Raw genomic sequence first — 21,033 nt, 5'->3', positions numbered from 1 at the left:
TCCCTTCTCCTCCCCTCCCTTCTTCTCCTCCCTTCTCTTCTCCTCTCCACCCTCCCTTCTTCTCCCCCCTCTTCCCTTCTCTTCTCCTCTCCACCCTCCCTTCTCCTCCCCTCCCTTCTTCTCCCCCCTCCTCCCTTCTCTTCTCCTCTCCACCCTCCCTTCTCCTCCCCTACCTTCTTCTCCCCCCTCCTCCCTTCTCTTCTCCTCTCCACCCTCCCTTCTCCTCCCCAACCTTTTTCTCCCCCCTCCTCCCTTCTCTTCTCCTCTCCACCCTCCCTTCTCCTCCCCTCCCTTCTCCTCCCTTCTCTTCTTCTATCTCTCCTCTTAACTTAACCAGTGGGAGGTTTTCACTAACTTCTTCATTCATCTTTGTGATTTTATTTTCTATCTTTCTGTCAGTCCTGTCTCCTTTCCTCTCATTGTGTGCAGTAATTTGGTTATAGATTGGGCTAGAAAGAGGAGATGAGAGAGAAGATGGATAAAAGCTAGGCTGATCAATCTTAGCTGATCAAGCAGGCCTGTTCTGTCATCACCCTGGTTTTTAAGTGAGCCCACCAGTACTAGTCGGGAGAACCGGGAAGAAAGTAACATTTTTCCTAATTACGCAGAGATCGATAGAGCTAGAGACACCATATTTTATGACAAACAACTTTCATATGTCCTCCACCATTAGCAACTGTAATTTAATTTCTAAGATAAATGAGTTGAAATTGAATAGACTGAGAACAGAACTACCACAATGTTACGTCTGTAAGTTCTTGTTCATATGTATACATTTGTACAGTATACGGAGTAAAACAACTTCCACAATGCTACTTTTGTACCTGCCGGAAGGGTAGGAGTAACACAGTATTGAGATGGAAGTAACAGCTGGCGAAAAGTGCACAATATCTGTCTTATCTCCATCTTTCTGGTTTGTAACGCTCTTTACTTTTAACAAATGTACTATTAGCCATCATGTCATGTTTGGGTCAATTTGAATGATTCATGCTATGGTTTGAAATGTATGAAAATGATCACATAATAGCTATATATTAACCATAGTTTTCTCATCTCACTTTAATGGGAATGTCACAATTTTGTCACAATTTTCAATGACTATTCATGCTTAGCCCTACCAATCAGGTGTCCTCCAGCTGTCCTTGTCATGCGCACTCCTCGTGTCTTGATAGAATAAAAAAAGATATTCTCTTCACAAATAGCAAACTCATCATGCTTGTCACATTTCCGTGGCTTGACACAAGGTAATTGACCCCCAGAATCATAAAAATATATACATTTTTAACTGCTAACCTGTTGATAAAAGCTTATGTGAGAAGCTGATCCATCAAGTCAATTGATTAAGGCATAATTCTAATGACGTCATATATAATTTTATAACATTCAGTCAGTTGTTGATATTTTGATAACATTATAACAGCAACATGAACTAGAGGAGACAATGGCCTGTGTTTAAATATTTTTTATTTTATTCCAGTTCATCAGTTAATATTGTGTTACTTTCGTCCCACCCGTCTTTCCTGTAACTTCTCCCAGGCTAACACCCAAGACTAGCTTGCATGATACTTGAAACCTATGCTGTCATTTAGTTACTAGTGTAACGGTCGTCATAGTCGTTCTCCTCCTCAGACGAGGAGGAGCATGGATCGGACCAACACACAGAGTGGGTAGTGCTCATGACAATTTATTAAATCGAAACTGAACACTAACATGAAACAAAATAACAAAATGAAACAACCGACAACAGTCCCGTGTGGCACGAATCCAAACACGGAAACAAACACCCACCAAACACACGTGAAACCCCGCCTGCCTAAGTATGATTCTCAATCAGGGACAACGATTGACAGCTGCCTCTGATTGAGAATCATACCAGACCGAACACAAAAATCCCAACATAGAAAATCACACATAGACAAACCCACCCAACTCACGCCCTGACCAACTAAATAAATACAAGACAAAGGAAAACAGGTCAGGAACGTGACATAACCCCCCTCTTAAGGTGCGAACTCCGGGCGCACCACCATAAACTCTAGGGGAGGGTCTGGGTGGGCGTCTGTCCACGGTGGCGGCTCTGGCGCTGGTCGTGGTCCCCACCCCACCATAGTCAATCCCCGCTTCCGTGGCCTCCTCCCAATGACCAGCCTCCATATAAACCCAATTGGATTAAAAGGCAGCACCGGACTAAGGGGCAGCTCCGTACTGAGGGGCAGCACCGGACTGAGGGGCAGCACCGGACTGAGGGGCGGATCCTGGCTGGCAGGCTCTGGCGGATCCTGGCTGGACGGCTCTGGCGGATCCTGGCTGGACGGCTCTGGCGGATCCTGGCTGGACGGCTCTGGCGGATCCTGGCTGGACGGCTCTGGCGGATCCTGGCTGGACGGCTCTGGCGGGTCCTGGCTGGACGGCTCTGGCTGGTCCTGGCTGGACGGCTCTGGCTGGTCCTGGCTGGACGGCTCTGGCTGATCCTGGCTGGGCGGCTCTGGCTGATCCTGGCTGGACGGCTCTGGCTGATCCTGGCTGGACGGCTCTGGCTGATCCTGGCTGGACGGCTCTGGCGGATCCTGGCTGGACGGCTCTGGCTGGTCCTGGCTGGACGGCTCTGGCTGGTCCTGGCTGGACGGCTCTGGCTGATCCTGGCTGGGCGGCTCTGGCTGATCCTGGCTGGACGGCTCTGGCTGATCCTGGCTGGACGGCTCTGGCTGATCCTGGCTGGACGGATATGGCTGATCCTGGCTGGACGGCCCTGGCGGATCCTGGCTGGACGGCCCTGGCGGATCCTGGCTGGCTGGCTCTGGCGGATCCTGGCTGGACGGCTCTGGCTGGTCCTGGCTGGACGGCTCTGGCTGGTCCTGTCTGGCGGAAGGCTCTGGCTGCTCCTGTCTGGCGGAAGGCTCTGGCTGCTCCTGTCTGGCGGAAGGCTCTGGCTGCTCCTGTCTGGCGGAAGGCTCTGACGGCTCGGGACAGACGGACAGCTCTGACGGCTCGGTACAGACAGGCAGCTCTGACGGTGCTGTCAGGCAGGCAGCTCAGACAGTGCTGGGCAGGCAGACAGTTCAGACAGCGCTGGGCAGGCAGACAGTTCAGACAGCGCTGGGCAGGCAGGCAGCTCAGACACTGGCTGCGCTGGAGAGGAGGAAGGCTCTGACAGCGCTGGACAGGTGGGAGCAACTGGAGAGAGAAGACGGAGAGACAGCCTGGTGCGGGGGGCTGCCACCGGAGGACTGGTACGTGGAGGTGGCACCGGAAAAACCGGACCGTGAAGGAGGACACGTGCTCTTGAGCACTGAGCCTGCCCAACCTTACCAGGTTAGATGGTCCCCGTAGCCCTGCCAGTGCGGCGAGGTGGAAAAACCCGCACTGGGCTATGCTGGCGAACCAGGGACACCATTTGTAAGGCTGGTGCCATGTACGCCGGCCCGAGGAGACGCACTGGAGGCCAGATGCGTTGGGCCGGCTTCATGACACCCGGCTCGATGCCCAACCTAGCCCGGCCAGTGCGGCAAGGTGGAATAGCCCGCACTGGACTAAGCACGCGTACTGGGGACACCGTGCGCTTTACCGCATAACACGCTGTCTGACCAGTACGACGCCCTCTCACTCCACGGTAAGCACGGGGAGTTGGCTCAGGTATCCTACCCGGCTTTGCCACACTCCGCGTGTCCCCCCCCCCCCCCCCCCCCCCCCCCGCGTCGCCGCGCTGCCTCCTCATACCAGCGCCTCTCTGCCTTCACTGCCTCCAACTCCGCCTTGGGACGGCGATATTCCCCTGGCTGAGCCCAGGGTCCCTTGCCGTCCAGGATCTCCTCCCAACTCCATGAGTCCTGTGTCCTCGGTCTCTGCTGCTGCTGCTGCTGCTGCTGCTGTCTGTTCCCACTCTGCTTGATCCTTTTTTGGTGGGTGTTTCTGTAACGGTCGTCATAGTCGTTCTCCTCCTCAGACGAGGAGGAGCATGGATCGGACCAACACGCAGAGTGGGTAGTGCTCATGACAATTTATTAAATTGAAACTGAACACTAACATGAAACAAAATAACAAAATGAAACAACCGAGAACAGTCCCGTGTGGCACGAATACAAACACAGAAACAAACACCCACAAAACACACGTGAAACCCAGGCTGCCTAAGTATGATTCTCAATCAGGGACAACGATTGACAGCTGCCTCTGATTGAGAATCATACCAGGCCGAACACAAAAATCCCAACATAGAAAATCACACATAGACAAACCCACCCAACTCACGCCCTGACCAACTAAATAAATACAAGACTGGGTTAAGAAAATGACTTATGTTTGGAACCCTAAATAGCTAAACGCAATTCTAAAACTGAAAAATTCTTCTGGGTCTGTTTCTTTTTTACTTACATGGCTCAAAATCACTTTTTGTTGTTGACTTGAACTGGGCTTTTCTTTTGCAGGAAGGTCATACCCCGCATTAGGAACGTGCTGACTTCACTACATCATTCTAGCTGTTATCTGAGAAACTGGGTGTGTTACTTTTGCCCCGTGTTACTTTCGTCCCAGTTCTCCCCTAGTTTTATCTAATGGCAGTGGCTTTACTTCTTACAACTGAGAATAAGTATTGTTCTGCAAACCGACAGAATTCTGCAAGTGTTCATTAAGTTTTAATAGAGAGACGTGTGATGCCTGAAGTTACACTGCTTGTAGTGTTACTGATTGGGCTTTCTCTGTGTGTGGGGAGTGTTCTCTAGTCAGCCCTAGTCAGCCCTTCTAACAGCACTGAACTACCTAGAGACAAAATCCATCAGTGTGACAGAAGGGAGTGGACCAGAGAGGGGGAGGGAGAGAGAGATGGGGGAGAGGGGGGGGGGGCAGAGAGAGAGAGAAAGACAGTGCGAGAGAAAGTACGAGAGAGATGGAGAGACAGATGGAATGAGAGAAAGTGCAAGAGAGAGGAAGAGAGAGAGAATTAAAGAAAGAGAGAGAAGGGAACACAGATTTAGGCATAACTCAAATCCATATGCAGACAAGCAGAAAATTACCTTCTCTACCTTGCATGCATTTAGGAGACAGAAGATAATTTGGCTTTTTGTCCTTCTGTTGTTCAGCAATAATTTACTGTGTCATCGAAAGGCTCAGAAAGGGCACCATCGCTCAACAAATTACAACTCCTCTCTCAGTTGATTCCCAAGCTAAAATTGTGGGAGAAGACTGGGGAGAGAAAGATAGTGAGATAGAGAGAAAATAATAGAGGGAGAGAGAGAGAGAAAGCATGCGCCTTGTAGCCTGTCAGAGTTTGCAGACAATAACAGGACATGTATGGACATAGACGGGTGCATGGTTACAGGTTTAGACCACACGTGGCCACATGTAACCACGGGAAATGGGGAATGCCTGTGTTTGTTGCAGACAGGAAGTTCAATGTTCCAGAAACTAAGTATTTTGTCACACAGCTACGTCTCAATACCTAGACTTCTCACAGTCTCACAGGCTTTTTTATTCCACAACTCTTTAAAGTCGGGGGGAAATCGATGATATGGGAGTATACCCTACGCCTTGTGTCTAGTATCCATCCGTCGTTTATGTCACAGTAGGGAGTCTGTCAATATCTCAGAAGGTGAATTCCTTCAGCTGGCTTCTTTGATCTCAAAGCGTGGCCTCTGCTGTCTGTTGGGTTCTGTGTTCCTTCTTCCCTCAGAGCCTATCAGAGCCTACCAGAGCCTATCAGAGCCTATAGAACTACACCTTGATCTCAGCTGGAACACACAGATGTCCAACTTTTTATACCCAAACAAAGGCCACCAGTCCCATCCAACCCTCTCCATATGGGGGGCTTGATTGAATTAAAACACAGTCACTATGGAGGATCATTTTTGTTCTCCGCTCAGTGGTTAAACTGAGACAGAAGTTGGTGGTTAAACTGAAACAGAAGCTGGTGGTTAAACTGAAACAGAAGTTGGTGGTTAAACTGAAACAGAAGTTGGTGGTTAAACTGAAACAGAAGTTGGTGGTTAAACTGAAACAGAAGTTGGTGGTTAAACTGAAACAGAAGCTGGTGGTTAAACTGAAACAGAAGTTGGTGGTTAAACTGAAACAGAAGTTGGTGGTTAAACTGAAACAGAAGTTGGTGGTTAAACTGAAACAGAAGTTGGTGGTTAAACTGAGACAGAAGTTGGTGGTTAAACTGAAACAGAAGTTGGTGGTTAAACTGAAACAGAAGTTGGTGGTTAAACTGAGACAGAAGTTGGTGGTTAAACTGAAACAGAAGTTGGTGGTTAAACTGAAACAGAAGTTGGTGGTTAAACTGAAACAGAAGTTGGTGGTTAAACTGAGACAGAAGTTGGTGGTTAAACTGAGACAGAAGTTGGTGGTTAAACTGAGACAGAAGTTGGTGGTTAAACTGAAACAGAAGTTGGTGGTTAAACTGAGACAGAAGTTGGTGGTTAAACTGAAACAGAAGTTGGTGGTTAAACTGAAACAGAAGTTGGTGGTTAAACTGAAACAGAAGTTGGTGGTTAAACTGAAACAGAAGTTGGTGGTTAAACTGAGACAGAAGTTGGTGGTTAAACTGAGACAGAAGTTGGTGGTTAAACTGAAACAGAAGTTGGTGGTGAAACTGAGACAGAAGTTGGTGGTTAAACTGAGACAGAAGTTGGTGGTTAAACTGAGACAGAAGTTGGTGGTTAAACTGAGACAGAAGTTGGTGGTTAAACTGAGACAGAAGTTGGTGGTTAAACTGAAACAGAAGTTGGTGGTTAAACTGAGACAGAAGTTGGTGGTTAAACTGAGACAGAAGTTGGTGGTTAAACTGAAACAGAAGTTGGTGGTTAAACTGAAACAGAAGTTGGTGGTTAAACTGAAACAGAAGTTGGTGGTTAAACTGAGACAGAAGTTGGTGGTTAAACTGAGACAGAAGTTGGTGGTTAAACTGAAACAGAAGTTGGTGGTTAAACTGAGACAGAAGTTGGTGGTTAAACTGAGACAGAAGTTGGTGGTTAAACTGAGACAGAAGTTGGTGGTTAAACTGAGACAGAAGTTGGTGGTTAAACTGAGACAGAAGTTGGTGGTTAAACTGAAACAGAAGTTGGTGGTTAAACTGAGACAGCTAGTCTTCCTGGAGTCCAAGGAAGAAGTTAAGCCAAGACAGAATGTGTGTCCCAAATGGCACCCTATTCCCTATATAGAGCACTATTTTTGACTAGAGCCCATGGTCCCTGGTCAAAACTAGTGTACTATAGGGAATCCAGCGTTTGTATTAGTGGCACAGTCCAAGTGACATATTATTAGGAAATTGTTTTGCGCATTCAAAGTTCTGCCAGGGAGTTCTACTAGATAAATTCTGACCCAGTTCCATTGAACTTTAAAACAGCTGTTGAATGATGTTGCAGGAAATGTATTTTAGCCACAGCAATAACCGTTTTCCCTCTCACTTTACTTGATGGAGTATCTGGTAAATGGTCTCTGGTCCTGGCTCACTGCTGTTACCAAGGCAATCCGGATATCAAGGTGTCCTTGCTATATTCCCAATCTGGCTGTCATACCATCATGTTCACGCGATCATTCCCAGCTTTCAATTGGCTCATTTATCCCTTATTTTCTCCCCTGTAACTATTCCCCAGGTCGTTAGTGTAAAAGAGAATGTGTTCTTAGTCAATTTACCTGGTAAAATAAGTGTGTTTTTTTATATTGGGGTAGCACTGCCAGCTCAATAGCACTTCCTTGCCACAGAATAAGCAAAGAACGAAAACAAAGACTGAGGATTGTATTCCAAATGGAGCTGAATTCATTGGGTGAATTAAAGAGGGGTTGTAATGACTACTGGGTGGTCTATGGTTAGTGTGATCTGTGATCTTTGTGTGAACTGAACCGTATTTATGTTCAACGAGTATCAAAGACCCTTATTCATTAACTTTGCCTCCCCATTACAAGCCCTGGGCCCTGGCCACTTTTATGTATCCTTCTTGTAACACATAATTGCAGACATCACCGCACTCATGCAAAACAAGAGAAAACGGGTTGCCTGGCGGATCAACAAGGGCCTGAACCAGTAGGAACTAATGAGCTGGTAAATGTGGAGAAAGCCGGGCCCATTTTCATATGTAAATGTTACAAGCTTGTAGTACGATGCCCAGGCTGGTGAAATAGCTTAGCTGAATGGAGCCGCCAACACACTCAAAGGAGTGAAAAGGAAAGAGTAGTTTGGAGGGAAAAACACTTGATGATGCCCCAGTGTTATATGGCCCACTGTCTCAGCATCACTAAGCCAATTAGGGAGCAGTGAGCTGTGACCTGCGCGGGACAGGGGCACGAGGAGAAGGGACAGGGGTACGAGGAGGAGGGACAGGGGGATAAAGGGGGAGGAAAAGGGGTGGTGGGAAAGGGGGAGCGAGGAGGGGGCAAAATCAGTTCAGTAAACTCTACAACTGCCTCTCCTACTCTCCTTCTCTTCTCCCCTTTGCTCCTCCTCCTCGCCCCCTCTCCCCCTGTCGAGTCTTCCTGTGAAAAGACAAAAGCCCTGAATCAATATTCCTCCTTTTCGTTTCGTCCTCTGAAGAAAAGGGGGGGGTCGAAGAAAAGGATGGAGAGGTTCAGAAAAAGGAGAGAGAGGGTTGATAGAAAGGAGGGAGGGGGTCAGTGAAAGGAGAGAGAAAGTTGTTGGACATTAATGTGTCTCTACATATCATCTAGTAACCCTTGTAGAAAATGTGGGGCTTTCCTCCTAAATGTGGAGTTTGGAGAATTATTTAAATCAGTGTTGATGCTGTTAGTTGGTAACTGGGCTGTCCAGTACTATAATGAGAAAGTAGATTAATTCAGTGAGTTGTTTCATCTCCTTGTCTCCTCATCTCTATGGACTGAGCGAATCCTTCTCCTCCTCCCACTCTTCCTCTCTTTGGACTGAAATTATCCTCCTCCTCCTCCCTTTTGACTTAAATTCTCCTTCTCCAGCCAGACAGATGCCTGTTTTTCTCCACCTCATTTATGTGTTTCTACCCACATCATGCTCCCTCCTCTTTCTCCTCCCCCCTAAACGATGACCCTTATACTGTCAGCTCTCAGCACAACATTCTCTCTCTCTCTTTCTCTCACTCATCCATCTATCTATCCAAAATCACAGAACAGAGATACACACTTTTGACATTTCAGTGTAGAAGACCAGGAAAACTGATATGTAGGGGGCAGGGTGTACAGACCCATGCTGCTGGGGCTGGTGTGGGCTCATGCTGCTGGGGCTGGTGTGGGCTCATGCTGCAGCATGTGTATATATATTTTTTTACCTTTATTTAAATAGGCAAGTCAGTTAAGAATAAATTCTTATTTACAATGACAGTCTACCCCGGCCAAACCCTAACCTGGACAACGCTAGGCTAATTGTGCGCCGCCCTATGGGACTCCCAATCACGACCGGTTGTGAGCCTGGAACCACAGCCTGGAATCGAACCATGGTCTGTAGTGATGTCTCTAGCACTGAGATGCAGTGCCTTAGACTGCTGCACCGCTGGTGAACCATCTGGAGGACGTTGTAGGGGTGTGGGGCGTCAGGGGGGTACAGTGGACGAGGAGGGAGGCTTGGTTCTAACTTTCTAGGCCCGTTATGTCAAGTTTGTGCTTTTAATGATGTAGCTATTGGGCCAATAAATGTATTTCTCTCTCCCTCTCTCTCTCTCTCTCTCCCTCTCTCTGTCTCCCTCTCTCTCTCTCTTTCTCTCTCTCTCTGTCTCATTCTCTGTCTAGGTCTCTGTCTCTCTTTCTCTGGGATCCGTAGGGCGACGGGGGTGGCAGAGGGGGCTGTGGAGCAGAATCAATTTAAATTCTATTTATTTTTTGGTTTGTGTTGGGTTTTCATCAATGGTGGTTATTAGGAGGAGAAAGTGCCACCAGGGCTCTTGGGTTCTGATGTTATTACCTGGGAGGAGAGGAGAGGAGGGATCTGGAATAAGGCCAGTTCTGCAATGTTATACAGGGACGCTCTTAGCTCTCTCATTTTAAAAGGCTGACAAGTAGAAGGATGCTGTGTACCACCGCAGGATACAATATTACCACATTCCACACTTCCTTTAATGTGCTGACCTTGAAATACAGCATGTAAACTAGTGAATTCAATTCCATTCAATTCAACTGCATATTTTGTCCCTCTGGGGTAATTCTCTATTGTCCATATGAACGTAATACCGAGGTATATACCCATGTGTACTTATCTGTAAGTGTGTCTTTGTACCAATTCCTCATGGTAGGTGAACAAGTATGGAGATGATTTGGGTGACAAACCTGCTACTTTGATTATAGTGGGGAGGGAGTAATATAAAGACTTTTGAAAAGGTGTCTTGCACAGTTTCATTTACTCCCGCCAGCTCTCTTGCTCTCTCTCCGTCAGCGCGAGACAAGGCGGTGGCTGTGGTGGAATGGAATCATTGCTTTGTCCTTCCTCGCCTGTCAGTGCTGCTTCTCCACTGGCAGCAGACAGAAGGGAGTAGGACAGATAAAGAGGGAGAGAGAAAGACAGACAGAGAGAGACCGACAGAGGGTGAGAGCAAGGGAGAGAAAGAAAGGGAGCGAGAGAGAGACAGAAGCAGAATGTGATGATTGATCTGCAAAATCCAGGAGAACTCTTGATTTGTAAAGCCTGCTTTAAGAAGGCAGCCATGTACATGCAGACTAACTCCAAGCATCCAGGGATTCTATATTCCAGTATAATGGATGGCTCTCTGAGAGAACTGGTTTGTTTGTTGATGAAGACATACATTACATGGAAAACCAACCACCTTGTTTAATGTATTAAATAGTTTTGAGGCATCCAGGCATGACCTTACGGAAAAACCACGTGATCTTATGTGAAGTTAATGTAATAACATGTGACAGCATGTAAAAGCAACATGTAATAACATGAAACTACACATTTGAAAACATGAGAGTTAGGTTTTCACATGTGAAACTGCAATTCACGTGAGGTGAAAACATGTTATTCTCCTCACATGTGAAAAGGTGTTAACATGTGAACTCTAATTGTAATTTTCACATGTGAAACTGCACAGTTTAAGTTTTTATTTGTAAGGCAAGTAATGAAATGGTATGGGGGTTTTAAGGTAAGCGGTACGCTGCTCAGCTAAAATAGTTTAAACATTTGGCATGATTACTTAGTGCTGACTTCTCAATATGACCCCATTTGAGATTTGATCTCCCAACCTCTGGATTTGGGGTATGCTGATCTTACTTCTCAAGCAAGAATTTTGCTAGGACTGTCTGGGAGTGATCTGAGTGGGGAGGGGGAGGAATATGGAATCTGAAAACGACCTGTTATTCATAGGTTGCACCTCCGTCACTCGGTCGCGTCATGCCATTGTTATGAACGTTTTCAAGCTTCTCTCTATCGGCGGCACGATAGTGGTGCCCTAAAGTCGTGATAAGCCCAGTCATTCTAGACTGAGGCTAATGACTGTTTAGTCTAAAACACACTAAAGTGCCTGGAAATACGAGGAAATTGCTAAAGTAGTCAACTGTTTAGTAGTGTCATGACGTTGCCCTCTTTGGGTACAGCGAGCACCATCCCCGTCTCTCTGTCTCCTACACTCAGGCTGCTGCGACCTTAGGTCGTAAATTCCTGGAGGAGATTATCTCCTCATGGCCACAGTATAGAGAGAGAGTTTTCATAGAGAGAACAAAGGAATTTCTTCCATCTCACAGAAGTGGAGAACTGAACAACATTTATGTTCTGGAGAAGGTATAAAAGATCGGTGAAGAATCCAGCTACGAACTGGTCCGTTTGGTACAATTTTGTGAAACTCATGAGAGAAAATACGTCCGCATTACCATCACGCTGTTTATACAATAGCCTCAGATATGAGGCTTACATCTAATTGTTGTATGAGATGAATGAGTGAGGATGATACTGTTTGTGAAATTGTGTAATGTGATTTTGGACTGTTTATTAAAGGAAACTCCAATTCCCTTTGGAGTTTAACTAAATCAGAGGACTGCCCATGAGCACAGTTATGGTCTTGCGTCCTGGGACAGACCCTTTTCTGCTCTTCCGAATAAAACCCCCACCCGGGTTTTCTATCCCCAGACCAGCTTACCTCAATAACGAGATGGCCAAGGTTTGAGAGGAGACCAGCTTACCTCGATAACGAGAGGGCCAAGGTTTGAGTAGAGACCATAAACCTGAGTATAAGCTAAGGTTTGAGTAGATGGATGAATCTTTAAACCATACCACATGGTTGAACTCTTAGACTATCGATACCGACAGAAAAAGAACAAGTCTTTGATATTAATTACTAGTCTGCAGCTAGGAATTCGGTATCATTGAACGTGAAGACCGACAATCGCCGAAACATCTATCTATAACGATATGAATGAATGTCACTCTGAACCATCCATTCTAAACACGACAGACAGAGAGAGAGAGAGAGCGAACAAACTCTCCAACAGAAACAAACTTTTCAACAGAGATCCCGACGACACACTGAGCGTAAATATATATATTGATTGCAATTGTTCCCGAATGAGTGAGCATTCATGTGCAAAGGATTAGGATTTCAATTGTTATAATTATCAACTGTGTGTTGTCTTATCTCAGGCGACCCCAACTTCCCTTTTGTACACCAAGCCGCGATGACGATTTAGCCCACTAGGGCACATCCGCTATCATTTCTTTGTAACCATATCTACTGTTTGTTATGCATTTCTGTGAGTACTTAGTTAGTAAATAAATATTTTAAGACAATTGATGTATGGATGACTCATAGTGAAGACTGGGTTCGTGCAGATAACCAACAATTTACGACGTTTGGAATGAGACTGACGTGAGATAAATAATAATTCATTAATTTGAAGACTAATTGATCAGATATTAAATATCTGGAAGTTATATTAGGAAAATTATAACTTTGTAATCTGAATATTTTCCTTGGTGCCCCGACTTCCTAGTTAATTACAGTTATATGATTAATCAGTTTAATCGCGTAATAATAATTACAGAGAGTTATTTGATAAATAAGTCTTCAGTTTAATGATTCCAAAGACACGGCACTAGGAAACAACAGCATTATCATGTCATCAAATTTACTTTCGAAATGGCAATGTTGTCATTAGCTTACAAAGTTTGTAAAAAATAGCTAGCAATGCTAACGGTAGCTAGCTAAAATCCGGTGACCTCTCAATCGTAGTTAACTAGCTGTCACAATTCCTATGGTGAAATGAAGGAGTCAGGTGCAGAGAGCAGGGGTGTTCCGAGCAAGTGGATATTTATTATTTCAACCAGAAATAATCTATGAGACGGCTACGCCACACAACAAAGGGCCCGTCAAAAAATACAGTCCAACACAAATAGGACAGAATCCACTATATAAATCACCACCACAAAAACCAGAATAACAAGCCCGCACAAAAGTCGGCGGGCCAACTGGGTTTAAATAACACACCAACCCTAAACACAAAACAGGTGTAACCAATTAGACAAACCTAAATGAAACAGAAAAGGGGATCGGTGGCAGCTAGTAGGCAGGAGACGACGACCGCCGAGCGCCGCTCGAACGGGAAGAGGCACCATCCTCGGCGGGATTCGTAACACTAGCTAACGTAATACTGCATCTAAAGTCAATCTGGCGACATCAAAATGATGACAAACGGTTTCCTACTAATGATTTGGCTCCTTTTTGAATGCCATTGTATTTCCAAGCCACTGTAATGCACTTTTGATTAAATCTTCATCGAAGCTCATTGACGATGCTTTGAGTAGAATGCTCAGATGGGCATAAGTACAAAATAAATGTTCAAAAAACTATTGTGACGAAATATGCAACCCATGAATTGGCAGAGAGGTTTGGAACTCTCTTTGTTAATGATCTTTATAAACTGGGTGGTTCGAGCCCTGAATACTGATTGGCTGACAACCGTGGTATATCAGACCATATACCACAGGTCTACTATTTACGTTGGTAACCAGTTTACATTTGCAATAAGTCACCTCGGGGGTTTGTGGCATATGGCTAATATACCACGGCTAAGGGCTGTATCCAGGCACTGCGTGTTGCATCGTACATAAGAAGAGCCTTTAGCCTTGATATATTGGCCATATACCACACCCCCTCTGGCCTTGTTGAATACTCGTTTCTGATTGGCTTGAAGGGCATTCAAGAACTTGCATTATTTCTCTATAATGCACGGCAATATTCAATGGCTATGAAGTTCATTTTGACATGTTCTATGTTTGAGCTGCTTTTGAAAGCAAAAATAGAATTGAAAATATTATTGGCATTGTTGAATTCGATTTTCTTAATAGCAAGCTAGCAGGACTGATGGTTTGGTTAGCTAAGCTAGCAAGTCTGTTTGTTTGGTTACCAAGGCAACTACTGTAGCTATCTAGTAAACTTGCAAGCTACTTCAGTGGATGTCGAACACATTCCTACCCTCAAATGAACACATTATAGCTGTGGTATTATCGGGATAATCATCTCAGGGCTCTATATCCCAACTCCCCCTGAGACCCCCTCAGAGAGTGGGGTCACAGCCAGGGTCAGCCATTGTCAACGGCAACCTTGGAGCAATTAGGGTTAAGTGTTTTGCTCAAGTGCACCTCAACAGATTTCTCACCTTGTCATCTCTGTGATTTAAACTTCCGACCTTTCACAACGCTCTAACCGGTTACCTACCTGTGGAGAATAATCATTGTTGGGGAAGCTACTCTGAAAATATTGTTTAAAAGCTACCAATTACATCCCAGTGGAAGAAGTTGAGTTACACTAAAACTACTGCGTGAAAAATTATCATATATAAATCTCAAATATCATAGACATCACTCTGTAGTCAGATGTTAACCAAATGTGTAATTTGGCCTTTAAACACAAAAACTATGTTTCAACTGAGAATAAGTCAGGTCTGATGCCGAAAAAGAAAGGACATTCTTGCCTACTTCATCCATATTGTATTTTCTTTTAGCAAAAAAGTAGTGTGATAAAGTCATTAACTACTGAAAACACTGTCAAGATTTTAATTTAGTTAAACTACCACCAAGTTACTACAAAATGTAGTTTAATTACTAGTTGAACTACATGTAGTTCACTGCTCCCCGACGCTGAAAATATTTCAACTCCCTGGAAGGTTAGTGTCATGCTAGCGTGTTGTGACACGTTCCACGTCATGCATTATTTTCCACGGAGCGCATAGCCCCTTGTTGATTATTCCTTACATATTAAAGGCCCAGTGAAGTCAAAAACGTGAAACGTTTTATATGTCCATACTATGAGGTTAGAATAATATTGTTACATTTTGAAAATTATGATAATGACCTTTTAGTGTAAGAGCTGTTTGAAAAGACTGTCTGTAATGTCTGCCTGTTTTCAGTGGATGGAGTTTTAGCCTGCATGGTGACAGTCCAAGCTAAATTCTTGCTTGAGAAATTGCTCTTTGCTAAGAAGCATTTTTTAAATTATTATTATTATTATAAATGTTTTTAATGGAAAAAATTTACATTACGGGACTTAATTGTTACCCAGAAATTATTTGATATTGAGTTAAAAACAGCTGCATTGACCAAGCAAGTCAAAACTCCACCCATGCAAAACCTGCTCATTAGAAGGTCCTGTGTAGATTGTATTTTCAACCAGCAACTATCAGGAAATAACACTGATCTAATTTTCTTTACACTTTTACAGTGTTAGTTTCATCAGCTGTTGTACAATATGACACAAATCACAGGAAAAACAGAATTTTGACTGCACTGGGCCTATAAAGGATTTCAAAGATTTCAAATAGCATTAGAACCCAGGTCTGGTAGAAACAGCTACAGTAGGTTGTTGGCAGTTAAGAGTGTTGTGCCAGTAACCGAGCAAGGCACTTAACCATAATTGCTCCTGTAAGTCATTCTGGATAAGAGCATCTGGTAAAATGACCCAAAAAATATGAATAACAGTTTGAAATAATACACTGTTTTCCAACACTGCTGAGGACCTGCATTTGTTTACATCATTGTTGAGATGCCTGGGGAAAAGAGTGGGTGCCTTGGGAGGTCTGGAGGAGACAAGATGTTTTTACAGCACAATTTGTTTGGAGCCGGGGTTGAGGATGACAAGGGAGCAAGGGGTTGCTTTGGGAGTGAGGTAGTGGAGGAGAAAGGGAGTAAAGGAGGAGAGGGGCCTGTGTGACTGCTGATAGTTAGGGGGAGGTGGAGAGATGACGACAAGGGGAGCTTCTTTGCTCATGCTGCCTCAGGACTGCATTCTGTAATTAATTTTCTATCTCTCTCATCACTCTCTCCTCTCTCTCTCTCTCTCTCTCTCTCTCTCTCTCCTTCCTCTCTTTTCATCTCTCTCCTCACACTTGTTTTGTCTCTGTTTGAAGTGGGACTCTTTAGGAAGGCATTGAATTTCCAGGCATGAGCCACTTTGATGCTTTAAGTACCCTCCGTTGTCTCCTTGTGAAAAATGTAAATGTGAAGCTGCCATTTACAGATGTAGGATCTTAATTTGAGTCTGTTTGCTACAGCAGGAATCCTGCAGCAACATTAAATTTGAATTATAAATGTAGGAAATGCAGGATAAATGTAGTAAGACGTTAGTTTGTCTGCCCCGGAGCATGTTAGTTCTGAAGGATTCTTTGCCATAAAAATATACCTGGCTAGAAGATACGTACTTTCGTGGTACGGGTTATCTGAACTCAGAGTTGAACGAAGTTACTTCACTAACTACTTAGACTACATTAGTAGTATAAGGCTCTGTTTTGTAGAATCGCTTACAGGAGATTTATGTGAAAGTTTTTCACATGAGAAAAAGCTATTCCACATGTGAAACTGCACATTTCACATCCGAATCCACAATTCACATAAGGTAAAAACATGTTATTCACCTCACATGTGAAGAAGTAGTATTAACATGTCAACTCAAAATGTATTACATGTGAAAATTTCAGCTCAATATCTGAAAACAGCTATTTCATATGCGAAAAGCGATTTCGATTACAAATTTCACATCAATCAATCAATTACATTTATTTATAAAGCCCTTTTTACATCAGCAGATGTCACAAAGTGCTATACAGAAACACAGCCTAAAACCCCAAACAGCAAGCAATGCAGATGTAGAAGCAGGGTGGCTAGGAAAAACTCCCTAGAAAGACTGGAACCTAGGAAGAAACCTAGAGAGGAACCAGGCTCTGAGGGGTGGCCAGTCCTCTTCTGGCTGTGCCGGGTGGAGATTATAACAGAACATGTTCAAGATGTTCAAATGTTCATAGATGACCAGCAGGGTCAGATAATAATAATCACATTGGTTGTAGACGGTGCAACAGGTCAGCAACTCAGGACTAAATGTCAGTTGGCTTTTCATAGCCAATCATTCTACCGCACCTGCTGTCTCTAGAGAGTTGAAAACAGCAGGTCTGGGACGAGGTAGCACGTCCGGTGAACAGGTCAGGGTTCCATAGCCACAGGCAGAACAGTTGAAACTGGAGCAGCAGCACGACCAGGTGGACTGGGGACAGCAAGGAGTCATTAGGCCAGGTAGTCCTGAGGCATGGTCCTAGGGCTCAGGTCCTCAGAGAGAGGGAGGGAGAGAGAGAATACTTAAATTCACACAGGATACCAGATAAGAGAGGAGAAATACTCCAGATTTAACAGAAATACTGGACAGGAATGATCGGGGGCCCTATATTGACCAGAGCCAAAAGTAATGCACTATATAGCGAATAGGGTGCCATTTGAGACTGTTCTGACTTTTCTGTTCTGATGCCTGTATTGCTGTAAGCACAGAGTTGTTACAAACAAGGAGCTACACGGAACAGTGTGTACACACTTGTTGCATTCATCATCTACATTCAAAATGCAATTTTATCGGTCCTCCCGGGTGGGGCAGTGGTCTAGGGCACTGCATCGCAGTGCTAGCTGCGCCACCAGAGTCTCTGGGTTCGCGCCCAGGCTCTGTCGCAGCCAGCCACAGGTAAATAATATTACTAGAAAATATTCATATTCATGAAATCACAAGTGCAATATTGCAAAACACAGCTTAGCCTTTTGTTAATCCACCTGTCGTCTCAGATTTTGAAATTATGCTTTACAGCGAAAGCAATACAAGCGTTTGTGTAAGTTTATCGATCACTCGACAAAACAATAAGTACACTTAGCATCAGGTAACTTGGTCACGAAAATCAGAAAAGCAATCAAATTAATCGTTTACCTTTGATGATCTTCGGATGTTTTCACTCACGAGACTCCCAGTTAGACAACAAATGTTCCTTTTCTTCCATAAAGATATTTTTTATATCCAAATACCTCCGTTAGTTTGGTGCGTTATGCCCAGGAATCCACCGGAAAGAGCGGTCACGACAACGCAAACAAAAATTCCAAAAGATATCCATAATGTCCACAGAAACATGTCAAACATTTTTTATAATCCATCCTCAGGGTGTTTTTCAGTCTAAAGGTGTTTTTTCAGTGTTTTTCAGTCTAAAGGCTGTTGACACCTTAGGGAAGCCATAGAAAAAGGAGTCTAGTTGATATCCCTTTAAATGGGCATATAGGGATGCATAGGAACAGAGAGGTTTCAAAAACAGGGGCTCTTCCTGATTGGATTTTCCTCAGGTTTTAGCCTGCAATATCAGTTCTGTTTAACTCACAGACAAAATGTTGACAGTTTTGGAAACTTCAGAGTGTTTTCTATCAGAATCTGACAATTATATGCATATTCTAGTTTCGGGGGCTGAGAAATAGGCAGTTTCAAATGGGTACGTTTTTTAGCCAAAAATGAAAATACTGCCCCCTAGCCTTTTAACTGTGTTTGTGTTTGTGTGTTCAATTCTTTCTAATGCAGAACCTGAAGAGAAGGATACGGAGAAAGAAAAGGATACGGAGAAAGAGAAGGAGAAAGAGAAGGAGAAAGAGAAGGAGAAGGAGAAAGAGAAGGAGGAGGAGAAAGAGAAGGAGAAAGAGAAGGAGAAAGAGAAGGAGAAGGAGAAGGAGGAGGAGAAGGAGAAGGAGAAAGAGAAGGAGAAGGATACGGTGAAAGAGATGGAGATAGACACCAGCGCTAGTGAACGTGAGTATTTGATTTCATGTACATTTAATGTAATTTAATAATGTATACATTTCACTTTACACCTCTGACACAAGAGGTTATACAGGGGAAGAGAAAAGACGTTACACAGGGGAAGAGTAAATAGGTTACACAGGGGAAGAGGAAATTGGTTACACAGGGGAAGAGGAAATTGGTTACACAGGGGAAGAGGAAATTGGTTACACAGGGGAAGAGGAAAGAGCTTACACAGGGAAAGAGGAAAGCGCTAACATCAGGGGAAGAGGAAAGCGCTAACATCAGGGGAAGAGGAAAGGGTTACACAGGGGAAGAGGAAAGAGGTTACACAGGGGAAGAGGAAAGAGCTTACACAGGGGAAGAGGAAAGAGGTTACACAGGGGAAGAGGAAAGAGGTTACACAGGGGAAGAGGAAAGAGCTTACACAGGGGAAGAGGAAAGAGCTTACACAGGGGAAGAGGAAAGAGCTGACATCAGGGGAAGAGGAAAGAGGTTGCACAGGGGAAGAGGAAATAGGTTACACAGGGGAAGAGGAAATAGGTTACACAGGGGAAGAGGAAATAGGATACACAGGCGAAGAGGAAAGAGCTTGCACAGGGGAAGAGGAAAGAGCTGACGTCAGGGGAAGGGGAAAGAGGTTACACAGGGGAAGAGGAAAGAAGTTACACAGGGGAAGAGGAAAGAGGTTACACAGGGGAAGAGGAAAGAGCTGACGTCAGGGGAAGAGTAAAGAGGTTACACCGGGGAAGAGCAAAGAGGTTACACAGGGGAAGAGGAAAGAGATTACACAGGGGAAGAGGAAAGAGGTTGCACAGGGGAAGAGGAAAGAGGTTGCACAGGGGAAGAGGAAAGAGGTTACACAGGGGAAGAGGAAAGAGGTTACACGGGGGAAGAGGAAAGAGCTGACATCAGGGGAAGAGGAAAGAGGTTACACAGGGGAAGAGGAAAGAGGTTGCACATGGGAAGAGGAAAGAGGTTACACAGGGAAGAGGAAAGAGCTTACACAGGGGAAGAGGAAATTGGTTGCACAGGGGAAGAGGAAAGAGCTTATACAGGGGAAGAGGAAAGAGCTGACATCAGGGGAAGAGGAAAGAGGTTACACAGGGGAAGAGGAAATAGGATACACAGGGGAAGAGGAAATAGCGTACACAGGGGAAGAGTAAAGAGGTTGCACAGGGGAAGAGGAAATAGGTTACACAGGGGAAGAGGAAATAGGATACACAGGGGAAGAGGAAATAGCTTACACAGGGGAAGAGGAAAGAGGTTGCACAGGGGGAGAGGAAAGAAGTTGCACAGGGGAAGAGGAAAGAGGTTGCACAGGGGAAGAGGAAAGAGGTTACACGGGGGAAGAGGGAAGAGGTTACACGGGGGAAGAGGAAAGAGCTTACACGGGGGAAGAGGAAAGAGGTTACACAATGGAAGAGGAAAGAGCTTACACGGGGGAAGAGGAAAGAGGTTACACAATGGAAGAGGAAAGAGCTTACACAATGGAAGAGGAAAGAGGTTACACAGGGGAAGAGGAAAGAAGTTACACAGGGGAAGAGGAAAGAGGTTACACAGGGGGAGAGGAAAGAGCTTACACGGGGGAAGAGGAAAGAGCTTACACGGGAGAAGAGGAAATAGGTTACACAATGGAAGAGGAAAGAGGTTACACAATGGAAGAGGAAAGAGCTGACATCAGGGGAAGAGGAAAGAGGTTACACAGGGGAAGAGGAAAGATGTTGCACAGGGGGAGAGGAAAGAGGTTACACAGGGGAAGAGGAAAGAGGTTACACAGGGGAAGAGGAAAGAGGTTACACAGGGGAAGAGGAAAGAGCTTACACAGGGGAAGAGGAAAGAGCTGACATCAGGGGAAGAGGAAAGAGGTTACACAGGGGAAGAGGAAAGAGGTTTCACAGGGGAAGAGGAAAGAGGTTGCACAGGGGAAGAGGAAAGAGGTTATACAGGGGAAGAGGAAATAGGTTACACAGGGGAAGAGGAAATAGGATACACAGGGGAAGAGGAAAGAGCTTACACAGGGGAAGAGGAAAGAGGTTGCACAGGGGAAGAG

General features: G+C 44.9%; 1 protein-coding gene across 1 annotated transcript in view; it reads left to right on the top strand.

Annotated features, from left to right (window-relative positions):
* LOC129861452 (putative uncharacterized protein DDB_G0271982) overlaps positions 1 to 21,033 on the top strand; it is a 111,856-nt gene that overhangs the window by 79,666 nt on the left and 11,157 nt on the right. Inside the window, exon 7 of the mRNA XM_055932827.1 lies at positions 18,765 to 18,989. Coding sequence (XP_055788802.1) covers positions 18,765 to 18,989 — 225 coding nt within the window. The remainder of the gene's footprint in view (positions 1 to 18,764; positions 18,990 to 21,033) is intronic.

The sequence above is a fragment of the Salvelinus fontinalis genome, chromosome 1 (assembly GCF_029448725.1).
Source record: "Salvelinus fontinalis isolate EN_2023a chromosome 1, ASM2944872v1, whole genome shotgun sequence".
NCBI classification, from domain to species: domain Eukaryota; kingdom Metazoa; phylum Chordata; class Actinopteri; order Salmoniformes; family Salmonidae; genus Salvelinus; species Salvelinus fontinalis.
The sequence above is the reverse complement of the archived record's forward strand: the minus strand, read 5'-3'. Positions and strand labels throughout refer to the sequence as shown.